The sequence below is a fragment of the Mustela lutreola genome, chromosome 8 (assembly GCF_030435805.1).
Source record: "Mustela lutreola isolate mMusLut2 chromosome 8, mMusLut2.pri, whole genome shotgun sequence".
Lineage (NCBI taxonomy): Eukaryota > Metazoa > Chordata > Mammalia > Carnivora > Mustelidae > Mustela > Mustela lutreola.
Window position 1 is genome coordinate 130,644,616 of NC_081297.1, and position 17,519 is coordinate 130,662,134.

General features: G+C 38.8%; 1 protein-coding gene across 5 annotated transcripts in view; it reads right to left on the bottom strand.

Annotated features, from left to right (window-relative positions):
* Positions 1-17,205, bottom strand: part of BLTP3B (bridge-like lipid transfer protein family member 3B) — a 107,753-nt gene extending 90,548 nt beyond the window's left edge. Inside the window, exons 1-3 of one of the 5 annotated variants that reach the window (XM_059186630.1) lie at positions 16,927-17,201; positions 5,350-5,480; positions 2,482-2,530 (exon numbers count right to left, since the gene is read on the bottom strand). Coding sequence is in view for 2 of the 5 variants with exons in the window: in XM_059186627.1 (XP_059042610.1) it covers positions 16,927-16,970 (44 nt within the window). In the remaining 3 variants the exon portion in view is untranslated. Of the gene's footprint in view, positions 1-2,481; positions 2,531-5,349; positions 5,481-16,926 lie in introns of all 5 variants that reach the window. The other 4 variants (XM_059186628.1, XR_009356918.1, XM_059186627.1 and 1 more) reach the window with 4 other exon arrangements.
* Between the last annotated feature and the right edge of the window lie 314 nt (positions 17,206-17,519).

Genomic DNA, 17,519 nt, shown 5'->3' on the forward strand with positions numbered 1-17,519 from the left:
AATTAAGCATAGCCGGACTTTGTTCCATTAACAAGGAGCCCTACTTTTTGCCTATCTTATGCAGTTAAGTTCTATTTTAATATTTCTTTGGACAAAAAATTCTACTGTTATAAACAAATTTTTTTTTAAAACCTGAATATGAGCCATTAAAATTTTTTTTTTACCGATCTTTATGTGATACACCACACATTAACAAAGTAAAGGATAAAAACCATATGATCATCTCAGTAGACAGAAAAAGCACTTGACAAAATTCAACATCTATTTATGTTAAAAGTTCTCAACAAAGTGGGCACTGAAGAAATGTACCCCTCAACATAATAAAGGCCTTAAGACAAATCCACAGCTAACAACATACTTAACAGTGAAAAGCTGAAGGATTTTCCTCCAAACAGGGGCAAGAGAAGGATGGTACTCTCATCACTTTAATTCAACACAGTATTGGAAGCCCTAGCCAGAGCAATTAGGCAAGAAGAAATTTTAAAAATCCAGATTGGTAAGGAAGAAATAAAATTGTTAATCTGTAAATGATAAATTAAAATATATAGAAAATTCTAGACTCTACCAAAAACTACTAATGAGAACTAATAAATAAATTCAGTAAAGTTGCAGAATACAAAATTAACATACAGAAATAGGTTGCACTAATAAAGAGTTATCAGAAAGAAGTTAAGAAAACAATCCCAGGGGCGCCTGGGTGGCTCAGTGGCCTCTGCCTTCGTCTCAGGTCATGATCCCTGGGTCCTGGGATCAAGCCCCACGTCGGGCTCTCTGCTCGGAGGGAGCCTGCTTCCCTCTCTCTCTGTCTCTGCCTGCCTCTCTGCCTACTTGTGGCCTCTGTCTGTCAAATAAATAAATAAATAAATAAACTTTAAAAAAAAAAAATCCCATTTTCAACTGCACCAAAAAGAATAAACTAGGAATAAATCTGACCAGGGAGTGAAAGACTTATACACTCTGTAAGACACTGATGAAAGAAATGGAGGACAGCACAAATAAATGGAAAGATATTCTGTGCTCATGGAATGAAAAAATGTGTTAAAATGTCCATACTACCTAAAGCAAACTACCGATTCAATGCAATCCCCATCAAAATACCAATGTCGTTTTTCACAGAACTAAAACAAAGAATTCTAAAACCTGCCTGGATCCACAAAAAGACCCGCAAGAGCAAAAGCAATTTTGAGAAAAAACAAAGTTAGAGGTTATTATGCTTCCTGATTTCAAATACTACAAAACTGCTAGTAATCAAAACAGGTTGGTACTGGCATAAAAACTTAGACACATATATCAATGGAACAGAAAAAGAGAGCCCAGAAATAAACCTATACATACACATTCAATTAAGTTATGACAAAGAAGGCAAGAATACACAATGGGAAAAAAAGATCTTTTCAATAACTGGTGTTGGGAAAACCGGACAGCCACATGTAAAAAAAAAAAAAAAATGAAATTGGGCCACTACATTATACCATATACAAGAATACATTCAAAATGAATTAAGGACTTAAATGTGAAGCCAGAAACTATGAAACTCCTAGGGAAAAAAAAAAAAACAAACAAACCAAAAAACCAGATAGTAAGCTCTTTGCCACCATATTTTTTTTTGCACCAGTCTTCTTAGGCAAGGGCAACAAAGGTAAAATAAATAAATGGCATAACATCAAACTACAAGCTTTTGCACAGAAGAAACCATCAACAAAAAGAAAAACCAATCTAAATGAAGGAAAGAAGATATTTACAAATCATATGTCTGATAAAAGGTGAATATCTAAAATAAATAATGAACTTACACAACTTAATATATTAAAACAAAACAAATACTATTTGAAAATGAGGAGAGGATCTGAATAAACAGTTTCCCAAGGAAGACATACAGATGGCCAATGAACACATGAAAAGATGCTCAACATCACTAATTATCAGGGAGATGCCGATCAAAACCATAAGGAGATACCACCTCGCACCAGTCCGATTGGCTATTATCAAAGGCCAAAAAAACAACAGTGTTGGTGAGGGTATGAAAAAAAGGGAACCCTCATACACTGTTGGTGGGAATGTAAAGTGGTACAGCCACCATGGATACAGTATGAAAGCACCTCAAAAAATTAAAATTAGAACTACTACACAATCCATCAATACATCTTTAGGTATACACCCAAAAAACAAAACAAAAAAAAACCACCAATTCAAAGAGCTATATGCACACTCAGTTCACTGTAGCAGTATTTACAACAGCCAAGATACAGAAGCAATCTAATTATCCATCAATAGATGAATAGATAAAGAAGATGTGGTACACATATACAATGGAATATTACTCAACCACAAATGAACTCTTGCCATTTGCAACATGGATGGACCTAGAGGGTTTTTTGCTAAATGAAATAAGTCAGACAATGACAAATACCATACGATTTCACTTACATGTTTAATCTAAAAAACAAAGCAAATGAACAAACAAAACAAAAAGAGACTTACAGATATAAGAAGCAACTACTGGCTACCAGACTGGAGAAGGACTGGGGTTCTGCAAAATAGATGAAGGGGATTAAGAGGCACAAATTTCCAGTTATAACATAAGTAAGTCATGAGGATATAATATACTGCATAGGTACTACAGCCAACAATACTGTAACAATTTTGTGCGGTGACAGATGTTAACTAGACTTATTGTGGCGTTCAATTCAAAATGTATAAAAACATTATGATGGGGTGCCTGGGTGGCTCAATTGGATAAGCACTCAACTCCTGATTCTGGTTCCAGTCTTGATCTCGGGGTCATGACATTAAGCCCTGTGTCCAGGCTCTGCACATAGCAGAGTTTGGGTTTCTTTCTCCCTCTCCCTCTGCCTCTCTCTATCTTTCCCTCTCTTTCTAAAATAAATAAGGATGCCTGGATGGCTCGGTCATTAAGCGTCTGCCTTCAGCTCACGTCATGATCCCAGGATTCTGGGATCAAGCCTCATGCTGGGCTCCCTGCTCAGCAGGAAGCTTGCTTCTCCCTCTCCCAGTCCCCCTGCTTGTGCTCCCTCTCTCGCTGTCTTGGTCTCTCTCTCTCTGTCAAATAAATAAACAAATCTTTTTAAAAAATAATAATAAAATAAAATAAATAAATACATCTTTAAAACAAATACATCACTATGGGGGCTCCTGGGTGACTTAGTCAGCTGGGCATCTGCCTTCAGGTCAGATCATGATTCCAATTGTCCTGGGACTGAGCCCCAAGTCAGGCTCCCTGCTTAGCAGGGGAATCTGCTTCTCTCTCTCTCTTTGACCCTCCCATGTGCTAGCGCTCTTGCTCACTCTCTCACTCAAATGAATAAATAAAAGATCGTAAAAAAACCACTATGATGCACACCTGCAATTAATGGGACATTCTGTGTCAATTATACTTCAATTAAAAAAAAAGATGGTTACCAAGAAATTAAATGGTAAGATTAGCATTTTGAACGTCTCTCTCCAGTAACAGTGCCAAGGATAGAAAAGTACGAGACCAGAAGGAAATGAGAATGCTTAATTGCAAGAATAACACAAGACATGTCGAGTTAAATCTGGGTCATGACAACAGAGATACTCAAGTCTTTATTGACGTCTCCTTTGTGCCAAGAAGCCTGCGATGTGCTAGGTTCAGGAAAGAGGAGGTAAATTTAAGAGTTATTTAATAAAAGGCATCATAATCAATTAAAATGAGACAATAAAAAGAGGAAAGGAATTAAGTTTGGTAGGTGACTTGAATGAACAAATAGATAGCTGTGGTTTAAACTAAGAATAAAATTGCAACACCTCATCTTCAATAAGCTAAGCACAAATCAGGTCAAATAAAGATACGTTAAGGAAGTATAATTTTAAAAAAAAGCAAAGGATTACAGCTATGACTATAAGAGCAAAGCTCCCAGAGGATTTACTAGAGTTATATACAAAACCAGAACCATCTTTGAATGCCTTTATAAACAACATCCTTAACTAACAATATCCTAAAGATAACCTCAAAGGTTTCCCTAATGGTCTACCTAAGGCTAAAGCTTGGCATCTATCCCTTGGCAATTTTGGTTTAGATCCAGATACCCAAGTGATATCAAAGAATCAAGGTGCACAAGAATGCTGGAAAATAATACTTAATTAATATTTACACAATTGCTAACATATGGTCAGTAAGTGTATCAAATGTCACATTACTCCTCTGTAATGAGTTGCACATTTCTGCTCATGGGTAATCTTTTTTTTTTTTTTTTGGACTTTTTTTTTTTTTTTTTTTTTTGAAGTAATTTCTACACATAACATGAGGCTTGAACTCACAACCCCAGATCAAGAGTAACATGCTACGGGGCGCCTGGGTGGGTCAGTCAGTTAAGTGTCTGTGTTTTGTTCAGTCATTTTCCCAGGGTACTGGGATCAAGCCCCACATAAGGCTCGTTGCTCAGCAAGGAGCCTGCTTCTCCTTCTCCCTCTACCTGCTACTCTGCCTGCCTGTACAGGCTCTCATGTGTGCTCTTTCTCTCTCTCCAATAAATAAAAATTAAAAAAAAAAAAAAAAAAAAAAAAGAGTCACATGCTCGAACAACTGAGCCAGCCAGGTGCCCCAATCATAGTTAATCTTTAATTACCAATTTCTCACTAGACTTTACGGATATGTTCAAAGTATTAATGTGGATAAATTTCCTAAACACTCTTAAGTGTTCAATGATATAAGTTTCTAGGTTTTTCACGAAGTCCAATCTGAAAGAAATTCAGTGCCATTTCCATGAATCTGGCTTTATAACATAATTACTTTCCCTGATAATGAAATTTTAAAAGGAGTAAGGGGAGAGGGGAAGTATTAAATGGGGTGGCAAGTCCTTAATTACATTCCTTAAGAACTCTATTTTCACTGCTGTTCTTAAGAATTACTCAAATCTCTTTGATAAAGATTATAATTAACATTAAATACACAAAATAAATTCTTAAGTCTTTCAATGAGAAGTGATGAAAACATTCTCTTTATCAAAAGAGCCTTCATACCTCATTAATTACATTAGACTATGAAATCTTACCCATTAAAGGATAGATCAAATTTAATTGCTATTCCCAAATAGCTGACTGTAAGTTATAAAACTCTTTTAACAATAAAGAGTTGGTTATAACTTTGAGTGCATTGCCAAACCTTATATATTAGAAAAGACAATCTAAGAAAGGAACTGCATGAGCCTGTAGCTACGGTAAAAAAAGGGAAAAGGAAAAGAGTACTCGACTAATACAGTAAGAATTAGAAAATATTCTCAAAGTATCTTTATGTGGGGCAAAATAAGTGCTTGCATTTATGAAAAGAAAGAAAAAGAAACCGAAAACGATGGGGAATAGAAGTATTACCTGAGGGCAGGAAATTCAGACAAAAGGTCCCTATTCCTGGTGAAAGCAAGTAGTCAGTTGCCAGGGTTTCTTAGACTCCTTGATTATGAAATTCACAGCACACCAATCTCCACCACAGCCAGCAGGGATCGCTGCAGGGAATGGGTACACAGGGGGACACAGGAGGGAGCAAGTTTAAGGGAAGGAAGAGGAAAGGAATGATATGATAAAAATATTTAGCTGTGATGCACTTAAAAAAATACAGTTGTATTTCACACTGGAATAACTAAAGGCAAACACTGCTTAAATTCTAAGATAAATTAATCATTTGTGATTTCCTTCATTCTCTCTACCACTACTGGTATTACTACTACTCTGACAATATTTTCAAATTAAAAATATCAACAAAAATGAGATATCTCTGTGGTACAAAAGTTATGCGAAGACTGAACTGTAATTCAACGTTAAATCAAACCAAATAGGACAAGCACTCTAAAAGACAAGCTATTTACAAATATAAATTAACAAATTAGTTTAACTGCTAAAAACCCCATTTAAAACTGTAATCTTCATTTTATGGAGAACACTAAAGAGTAAAGTTAGCTATGAAAAGTAACTCACAAACCAAGGAGAGATTCAACAATAAATTTTATGTTTATATACTAAAGCAAATCAGAGAACTAGAATATTTATCAAAAAAAAAGTTTTTAATCTAAATTTCTTGGATATGAGTCATCTGCCAAAAATGTATTCAGGGCAACCAATTTATATCCTATATATTCTATGAAGGGCAAAGTTAATCTATTCTTTAGTTAGCTGAAAATGTTTCTGAACAATTACTATGTAACAATACTGTGCCAGATGCTAAAGATAAAACAGTGAACAAGAGAAACACAATCACTGCCTCAGAATGCAGTCTGTAAGGGTGATTCTGCCCTTAAAGAGATGACAATCTAGAGGGTACCTCACTGGCTCAGTCAGTGGAGCACGGCACTCATGAGTTCAAGCCTTATGTTAGCATGGAGTCTACCTGAAAGGAAGGAAGGAAGGAAGGAAAGAAAGAAAGAAGAAAGAAACTAACTTTAAAAAGAGATGACAATCTATGAACTAAAAACATAAAATTTTTGCTGTAATAAAATATTTTAAGACCAATGAAGACTAGCCTACTTAGTTAAAGCTGCCCATGTAAGATGCACCAGTAAAATGAAGCCTGAGAGGATAACCTGGCAGGAAGGAAGGTAGACAATTCGGCTACAGTAATAAGACAACAAAAGATGGGTGAAAAAGAAAAAAGGGAAAGAAAGCATAGTACTGGAAAACAGTAGAAAAACTGCAGCCAAGTTTCTTGGATCTAAAGTATCCTTAATGGGGTGCCTGGGTGGCTCAGTCAGTAAAGCATCTGACTCTTGGTTTTGGCTCAGGCCATGATCTCAAGGCCCTGGGAGGGAGCTCAATTACCCTACTGACCTTGAGGAATCTGCTTGAGGATTCTCTCCCTCACCCTCCGTCCTCCCCCTTCTCCTGTGTACATGCTCCAGTGCTACAGTAAATACAGAAATCTTTTTTAAAATTTTTTAAAAAATGAAGTATCCCTAACTTCTCTAAATAACTGCCTTAAATATTCCCTTGGAATGCATGCCACTGTCACAACTTAATAACTACCCACTTCATATCACATAAGCTGTTGTTTATGTATTTTTATTTCATTATTTCTTTATAGTTTCTCTGGACTTAGTTCACCTCTGACTCAATGTCTCTACTTCCATTAAAGTTGCATACAGTACTTTGTGCCTGTCTCTTAAGACTTACATTTTATCCTGTTATCTATTTAATCATCTACTATACTGTTTTCAGAAGCATTTATAGTTCTTCTTAATTTCTCTTATATATCTTATGGATCTTCTAAAGTATTGGTGGAATGATTTATCAATGGGAATAGTCATAACACTCCTTAAAGATAATACAAATCTTAGATTTTATGATGTCCCTTTTTATAGTACAGTTCATTTATATATAAGGTTCCATCTCTGCAGAAGAAAACTTTGGAATAGGAACTGAATTTAGTACCTAACAACACAGTTTTAGCAAATTTTAAAATGACTGAATCTTCTGGTATTTCTAAGTTTCTCTCTAAATATTAATTCCTAACAATAAAATTACAAACAAAAACTTTACAAATAGATAACAGTAAAGGAAAACAACACTTGATGTTATGCTAGCAGTGGCAAAAAGAAGCCAGAGAGCTCTCTCTTAATGGTATTTTTGGGTAGAAAAGAGTACATATACATATAGCTCTTAAAGAAAAGACTAATCTAGAGATTCAAAATTTATATATAACATTCATTTTGTCTGGAGAAGTCTCAAAATAAGTAAATCTAATGTCTGAAAAAATAAATAATAACTACTCTATCCTGGATCATATTTGTTGCAGCTCTCAACTTTGTTTTAATAACTTGGTCTTGATATGATAACTGCTCATATTTCACTCATGGAAATAGTCATAAATTACACCTGTAACTTAAATTCAATCTGAGCTCCAGTTACTAATAACTTATAACAACTAGTAAAATACCAATATTTAACAGAAATATTAAATTATTCATCCTAACATGTGCAAAATAATGTATAGCACTTAGAACATATATAACTGATAAGAAATCAACTTACTAAGGAAATATTTAGATTGGAAACTTCATTGTTAAGGCAAAGCGTAATATTGCAAAAAAAATTTTGCAATTATAAAGAAATGGAGAAATTGTGCTTTCCCAATTTCACAGAACTGCTAAGTCAAAAGGCTGTTTCCCAACCTTCAAAGGACTACAGAGCCAAAGGATTCCCAAATAATAAAAGAATCTCCTAAGGGATACTGCAACAGGATGGTGAAATACCACAAAAGAGCAGTAAGACTGAAATTTTATAATAAATAAATGCTGAAAATAGAGTAAAAGCAAGCAAACTATTGGGGAAGAACAACAGCCTGAGCAGGCAGCACAGAATAATCATATTAAAAGAGTGTGTGGGGCGCCTGGGTGGCTCAGTGGCTTAAAGCCTCTGCCTTCAGCACAGGTCATGATCCCAGGGTCTTGGGGTCAAGCCCCGCATCGGGCTCTCTGCTCCTCGGGGAGCCTGCTTTCTCCTCTCTCTCTGCCTGCTTGTGATCTCTGTCTGTCAAATAAATAAATAAAATCTTTAAAAAAAATAAAATAAAAGAGTACTGGATCAATGACTTAACCACTCAACACTACCTGTCAAACCTTGGGTAAGTCATTAATCTTAAAGTTTTAATAATTTCCTTCTCAGAGATCGGAAAAAATCCCTTCTGATTCTAGAATGGTTAATATTACAACATCCAATGGACCAAGCATCCAAGTCTCCTTTCAACTAAAGTTTACAAATCAATCTCCTGAAATTAACTTCTGAAGAATCAATATCTGGTTTTAGTTGGAAATCAGTGTAACAGAAATGGGCACATGCTTGATACTTCTACATAGCATACTTAATAGCAAAAAATACAGCACTATAAAGTCCATCCCTTAAAATTCATCTCACAATTCAATTTCACTGTAATTACGTACTGCATAAACCAAAGAATAACCACACCCAAAACACTTGACATTGGTGCTGCCAGACATGTGAACCAGACTAACACCATGACAACTTGAGACCTCTTGAATACAGCCCCCATTCCCATTCTTTCCTTTTATTTAATAGCACCCCTAAGTACACCCTTGGGGCATAACATTTCGGATCCGCTCTGAAGGTATAACTATGATACTTACCTATTCTTATACATGCTCCTCCCTGGTAGTTTCCTGGCATGTACTACCCAGCCCCTAGAGCTATAAAAGCAGGTTTCACAAGAGGCAAGGTTGTGGAGATCTACCTGCTTTGCAGCCCTGCAAAGACATACTTCTGTCCATAAGTCTCCTTAAAAAACCATTTCTCATCAAACTGAACTGGGTGTTTTTCTTCAGTCATGGTTTCTTAGGCCTTTTAAGGTTGCTTTGCATTTACTTCCATTTCACAGAACAGAGGACTAAAATGTGTAGTCTAAATTAGTTCACAAATAAAAGGGATCTCCAAGTTAATACATCCAAAACCAGACTCCTTATCTATCTTAAACCTGCCTCTCCTGCAGTCTTCTACGTAGTTAACAGCAAGTCCACCTTCTCAGTTGCTTGTCATGACTGTTCTTTCTCTCAATTCACACCTTACCTGTCAGCAAATCCTGTGGTTCTACCTTTGAACTACAGAACTTGACTATATCTCAACAAGTCCACTGCATCAACCTAGTCCAAGCCAAAACCTTTATCACCTAGATAGTTAACACTTTTAATTGGGTTCCTGCTTCTGCCCTTGAGTTCCTATTATTTATTTCCTACATGGCTGCAGAGTAATCCTTGGCTCAAAGCCTTAAGTGGTTTCCAATCACACTCAGAGTAAAAGCTAAAGTCATTACAAGGCCCCACAAGGTCTGGCCCTCTTTTCTCTCTGATGCATCTTCCTCTACCTACTTCACACCTCACTCCACTCACGCTGGTGGCCTTGATATATTTCAAAAATGAGAAGCAAGCTTCCACTTCTGGATTTTTGCATTTACTTCCACTACTTCTTTCATATCTCTTTTCAAATATCACCTTCTCAATTAGGCCTTCTTGATCACCAAATCTAAAACTGCAAACCACCCTTACCTCTCTGTACTTCCTATCCCCTTTCCCTGTGTTATATTTTTAATAGCACTTACCACAAACTGGTATAATGTTCTTTACTTTTGTACTATCAGCCTCCTTTGATTAAAAGTGTAAATTCCAGAGGGCAGGGATTCTTGCCACAGCACTATGGACTAGTGCATGGTACAAAGTAGTACTCAGTAAATATCTGTTAAATAAATAACTGTTATATATCTAGTGTCAAAATCAATAGTATTGGGGGTTATTTTTAAAAGAATATGGTCAATTTAAGTAACTAAAAATTACTTTTTAAAAATTCCCAAAATTACAAAAGTAAATTTATTTCTAGTCCCAAAAGGTAATAATTAACTTGATTTTTTTCCCAGTTGCCCAGTCCAAGTAAATCAAATCTCACAAACTTCGTATGGCAGTCTATTTCTAGAATAGGTTACATTTAGTGATCCTACTCATGTTTCCTATGCCACAGTAAGAATCACTGAAGGTTCCCAAGAGCTGAGACCATGTCTTACCCATCTCTGTATCTCCAATGCCCAGGGTTCAAGAACCTGATAAACAAAACTCTCAAAATTATTTATTGAGCTTTAACATAAAAGTGAAAGATGTAATTAGCCTATCAATAAACATATAAAATTATCATTTGAAAAAATAATTTCTGAAGGTCTAAATGTTTAATTCGGGGGCGCCTGGGTGGCTCAGTGGTTAAAGCCTCTGCCTCATGATCCCAGGGTCCTGGGATCAAGCCTCAAATCGAATTGGGGCTCTCTGCTCAGCAGGGAGCCTGCCTCCTCCTCCTCTCTCTCTCTGCCTGCCTCTCTGCCTACTTGTGATCTGACTGTCAAATAAATAAAAATCTTAAAAAAAAAAAAAAAGAATGTTTAATCCGGAAATGATTATAGACCTTAGTCATTACAAAGCCTCACAAGGTCTGGCCCAGTTTACTCTTCGATCTCATCTTCCTCTACTTACTTCACTCCTCACTCCACTCCAGAAGATTATATCCACCTTAACTTCTCTTCAGCAATTAAGCCTTAATGGATACCCTGCTCTATATTAGGCCCAACCCTCCTCTGAAATTTTAAAATTTAATACTTCTAAACAAAACCTCCAAGACTTCTAGTTCTTTCATTTGTTTTTCTCAACTGCTCTCCCACCCAGATAAAATTTCCAATCCTTTGAAGATTCTTTCCAGACTATCAGCTGCTGTTGCCCCCTTTACTTTCTTGCACAGTGTAACCTATTCCATGAATACACCGCAAGGCACCCTAAACTCCCTATCACTTTGCCATTCAGTCACAAGACCTGGCGAGTGTTCAACCATTCCTAATCTACTTAACAAATATTCCAAATATTCAACAATCTTCTCAAGCCACCCTCTCTATTTGTTCCCTCCCCTTAGTTTAGGGAACATATCTTGCTGAGATTGTCAAGTGGTTTCTCCTAGATCATCAGAGCTGACATGGATCCAATCCCTTTCCAAGTATGGTCCCCAAGCCTTCCATAAATTTTGTGGAATGATATCCTTAATACATTACTTTTCTATTTAAATTAATCAGAGGTCCTTTGTAGACTGTACTTCCACCACAGTCAAGAGCTCCTGAACCCTGATTTCCAAAATCAAGAATCTTTAATGATCATGTCCCTCTTCTGCCTGGAATTCTTTATTAGCAGGCACCTCCTGGGATGAAGTTCAACTTCTTTAACGTAGCATATGAGGCCTTTTGAAATCTAATTTAGTTCAGCGACTATTAAAGACACCAAATGGAACAGCAAGCCACACTCAAAACAGTTCTCCCTATGACCGTATCTTTCCTTTATGACCCTTTGCCATTGTTAATTGATCTATGTTGGTAAGTAGAACTGGGCCAAACAGGTTCTCTCCCCCAGGAATCTCAAACTTGACAGGAAAGACCACAGATTGGGAGTTGTGATAGGAGGAAGCAGTGGTTCTCAACCAAGAGATATTTTACTCTCAGGAAACATTTGGCAATGCCTGGAGTGCTACTGGCATCTAGTGGGTAGAGACCAGACATGTTGCTAAACATCCCACAAGGAGCAGCACTTCACAACAAAGAATTATCTTGCCCAATGAGGTTTCAGGAGCTGGTTAGGTCCTGCCCTTTCCCAGACTTGGTGACCCACCCCAAAAGCTTTCTATTACATTTCCCCTATCACTACGTTAAACAGAGTTTTTTGTTTGCAGACAAAATAACCTAAAGGAGCACGGTATCCTAGTTCAATCATCTGACATGCTTGTGTACTTCAAACCAGTTTCTCAATCTCAAAACTAATGGCATTTGGACAATTTAATTATTTGTTGTGGCAGACTGTGCTGTGTAGGCAGCCTGTTTAGCAGCATTCCTAGCCTCTATCCCCACCCTACAAGTCATGACAATCGGAAATGTATCCAGACATTGCCAAATGCCCCCTAAGAGGCAAAATCACCTCTGACTGGAGACCAGGATTTTAAACTATATGAAGACTCTACCCAGGTGTGGTAAATGTCTGTCCTGCCCGCGTCAGCATAGTGTATATAAGCCAAAGGGAAAGCATGGCGGGAAGGGAAGAGGGCTCATTTGTATCTAAATCTTCCTTACTCCTTTTCAGGTCCTGGTTTAAATATACCCTATCTTCCAGCTTCTGTTTTCCTCCTCATCTCCTTTGCTCTAGCACAGAAGTATAAAGCCACAGTAACATGAGGCCTTGAAAGGTAACTCCTTCTTATTTCCTTTCTTACATTTGTTATAACTTCTCTTTGGAACGCTCTGTTCCTTTGTGAAAAAATAAGTCTCCTGATGAAGACTCCAAAACATATTCTGTGCTGGTTATCCTATGAAAGATCAGAATAATTCTCTTCAAAGGCTTTTCCTGTTTCACTTCTCCTAAAATTTAAGTAGTCCAACCCCCACCCCCCCCACCCCCCCCCACACACACACATGCTCTCTTCACCTTCTTGTCCTGCCCCCTTGCCCAATCTGCCCAGCTCTGCTCCCTCTCCCTCCTTCCCAACTTCTTCATTTTCAGATCAGTTCCAAGTACACAAACTATTTTTATTAATAATGCAACAGATGCTTAGGATACAAACTAAACAATTAGGCAGGGAACAAGTATACAGATTTTCAATTCTCAAATAGTTCAGCATTTACTTACAGCATCTATTAATCTCTTATGAATTTCTCTTTTATACTTTTCCACTATACCAGTTTCTCAAGCCCCTATATCTGCCTAACACTGGTTTTAATGTTACAATTTCACCATACTTCAATCTCAAGGCTTAGAGTAAGCATTCTTTCTCCTGTTCATTCCTATAAAGTCTTACTCCTTATTGGAAGACCCCATTGAAAAAGGGTTATTTTCCTAGTCCTTCCCTTCCAAAACAACAAAAGGCTCATTTATTCAATGATTCCGTTACCTTCCTAAAACCCATGGGAAGTGGTAGTACCCAGTATCTGTAATAATACTGGTGGCATATAGTGTTACTTCAGTTAAGGAAATATGAGGGAAAGTCAATGCTTTGGTGACATTCATTTAAAAAAAAAAAAAAAACAGTTCAGGGGCGCCTGGGTGGCTCAGTAGGTCAAAGCCTCTGCCTTCAGCTCAGGCCACAATCCCAGGGTCCTGGGATCCAGCCCTGCATCGGGCTCTCTGCTCAGCAGGGAGTCTGCTTCCCCCTTTCTCTGCCTACTTGTGATCTCTTTCTCTGTCAAACAAATAAATAAAATCTTTTTAAAAACAAAACAAAACAGTTCATTAAGTAGCTCATTTTCATAAAAAATAGTTCATTAAAAAATAATTCATTAAAAAAAAGTTGTTGAGTGCCTACATTATGCTAGACTCAAAACAAAATCCCTGGCATCATATAGTTTATATTCTAGTGAAGAAGACAAAGAACAAGCATATATAGATATAGATATAGATATAGATATAGATATAGATATATGCAGAAAAGGATGAGAAGGGTGGTCCAGCAAGGCCTCCTTTGAGGTATCATGAATGGCATCCACTGGCTATAAGAAATGTTTATTATTGCAACATAATGTGTTCTAAGTATTTCCTGTTAAAAATATTCAACTGTCCTCCAGATGATTACTTCAATATAGTAATCATCTCAATACAGAGACATCTTTATTACTGGATCATTTGTAAAATCAAGCTTGAACCCGCGTAATTTCAAAAGTTCACCCCTACTTGAATAACTGTAACTTATCACAACCCCCACCCTGTTTCATCTATTATCATACTTTACATTATTTTTTTTTAAAGATTTTATTTATTTATTTGACAGACAGAGATCACAAGTAGGCAGAGAGGCAGGCAGAGAGAGAGAGAGAGAGGAGGAAGCCGGCTCCCTGCCGAGCAGAGAGCCCGACGCAGGGCTCGATCCCAGGACCCTGGGATCACGACCTAAGCCGAAGGCAGAGGCTTTAACCCACTGAGCCACCCAGGCGCCCCCATACTTTACATTATTAAAGAACTATTTTTCTTAGGAGATAACAGCAATAGCAGTTAAGAGTTAAAAAAAAAAAAAAAAGAGTAATATCTTAACCAAGAATATGAATTTGACACTCTTCTATATCACCTTAGTTGTTTGGAAATATGAAATAACCAAAAATTCAAGTGTTTTTAAAAACTCACCTCTATACTTAGCCATAAAAAAAAAAAAAAGAATGAGATCTTGCCATATGCATCAACATGGATAGACCTAAAGGGTTTTATGCTAAGTGAAATTATCACACAGAGAAAGACAAATACCGTATGATTTCACTTATATGTGAATCTAAAGAAGGAAACAAACAAAAAGCAGAAACATCCATAAATACAAAGAACAAACTCATGGCTGGCAGAGTAAAGGGTTGGGGGTGGGCAAAATGGGTGAAGGGAAAAGTAAGGTACAGGTTTCCAGCATGTAATGATTAAGTCACAGGGATGAAAGGCAGGGCATATGGAATTCAGTCAATGGTACTGTAATAGCATTGTATGGTGACAGATGGTAGCTACACTTGTGGTGAGCACAGCATAACCCATAGAGTTGTTAAATTACTATGTTGTACACCTGAAACTAACATTCATATTGTGTGTCAACTATAAGTCGAAAGAAAGAGAAAAGCATACCAATGGCCCACGGTGCAGAAACAAAAATCCTCATCTCTTTAAAAAAAAAAAAAAAATCCTCATTACTACTTACCATAAAGGTATTAGAAATCATACAGATTAAAACAGTACTCCTAAGGACTCAATTCTGAATAAGCAGTTGTGGTCTGTTTTGTGAAATAAGCTATCACCTTTGCTATTAATTTTTAGGAGTCTTTCTCAACTGGGGTTCTACAGGAGAATTTAACACCCTAAGGCACTCATTGATTGAACTAACTTTCCTTGCAAGCATCTGAATGGAACTAACCATGTACCATCACCCTTGCAAGAAAAACAGTCAAATCATTTTCTGTAGGTCTCAATTTTCCCGTGGAATGGAATATGACCAAGGGTAGAAGTCAGATATTACCTAAATAAGAATTTAAAAGATAAAAATAAAGATAAAAGCCTGGGTGGCTCAGTGGGTTAAAGACTCTGCCTTTGGCTGGGGTCATGATCCCAGGGTCTTGGGATCATGCCCTGCATCGGGCTCTCTGCTGAGTGGGGAGCCTGCTTCCCCCTCTCTGTCTGCCTGCCTTTCTGCCTACTTGTGATCTCTGTCATTCAAATAAATAAATAAAATCTTTAAAATAAAAGATAAAAACCTTTTTCCAAAATAAGAAAACTCAGTATTGGACCATCTGTACAATATTAAAACTTTTCAACAAAATAATAATGCCGCTATAATTTGCTACTTTTTAAAAAACCTGTTATATCTTCATGGTTTAAGTTCAGATAACATTTGCTAATTCACAGAAATACTGATTTTGTTCCCCAATGTACAACCTGTTGAACTCAATGATCTGGAGAATCAAGAATTGTCTTTACCATAGAAACCTACCAGTATACCCAAGTTTTTCCCTAATATCATTAACTTACAAATAACAAAGAAAAGGGTCATAACCAAGTGCTTTGAATTCGCTGTTAACAAGTTGGAAACAAGATTCCACATTTAGCCTGTGTCTTGAGACAAATATGGAGAAGTCAGAAGTAATAAACTGCCAGCTTTACTGAGTCATGTTTCTGACTAAAACCGAGTTATGAAATGGAAAGAATGACAAGTATTGTGTTTATCACCACAGATGTTGACTACCTTAATTTATGGATCTCACATTTTAAAAAGCAAAAAAGCTGTTTTTGCCAGAATGATGTGGAACTAAAACGACTCCAGAAAGAACTTGCCAAAGCTGGGAAACTCTGGCTGTTTACCTAAAACAAATCCTAACTGTGCAAACAGGCACACCCTCTAACGCATCAGAGAGGGAACGGCGAGGTGGGGGGCGAGTTCAGAAAATAACAAGGTTAACATTTCATGAAGACAAGCTCAGCCCGAAGTCCAAACTGCTGCGGATGCCCTGGGTTATTAGCGAACGGAATCGCTCCGCTCCGAAATAGGCGAGCGCGGAGCTCGGATTCACCCTGCCACATAAACCATCCCCAGCCTCAGCGCAGGACCGCCCAAGCCGGTCCCCGAGACGCCCCCAGACGCTGCGTGGGGGAACGATCTCAGCGCGCTGCCTCCCCCCGTCGCCCTCCAGGCTGCTCCGCGAGCCGGCTGGGGGAGAACCCGTCCAGGGAGCCGACTCTTGAGGCCAGAGCCGTACGCCGCAGGCGCCGGGAGATCGGGGCCGCGACCCCCTGCCCCCGGCTAGACCTGGCAGCTCAAGAGTCGCCTCCCGCACGGCTACCAGTTCCCGCCGCCCCCCAAGGCTGCAAGCGGCCTTCCGGGCGGGCGAGGGCCGAGACGCACTGGGCTCCCACGCCCGAGGCTCTAGCTGACCTGGAGAGGTGCTTCAGGATCTGCTTCTTAATGAGCCCAGCCATGGTGCCGCGGCAGGAGGCGTCGCTCTCTCTCCGCGATTCTCACTGCCTCCTCTCTTCGTGGCCGCCTCCTCGTTGTCCGGACTAACCCGGCCGGAGGAGAGTCGCCTGAGCGCTCACGCCCGGGAGAGACCGGAGGCCCCGGCCGAGGCCACAGCCGCCGCCGCCGCTGCTGCCGAGGACCGGGAGCATCGCGCTCAGGCCGCCGTGGCCGCCGCCGACGCCATCTTGGCTGCAGCATCACCTAAGAGACCTGGGGGCGGGCGGGCGGGGCGGAGCGGACGGCGTGGGGCGGGGCAACGCAGGCTCCGACCCGCGCGGGAGGTGTGCGGCCCCGCCACCCCTGTTCCGGACTGGACGCGTGTCCTTCGCCGCCCTGACGCCACAGTGTGCTTTGATTTCCAATCCCCAGAACCTCCTTGTCCTTTATAGTCCTCCCTCTCCACTCCGGTCTTGTTCCGGTCTCCATTACTGACTGCTCTTTCTACTTGTTTTTCGTTTTTCAGAATTTGGTGAACAAACTGTCCTGCTTGCTTCGTTCCCTAACTCAGC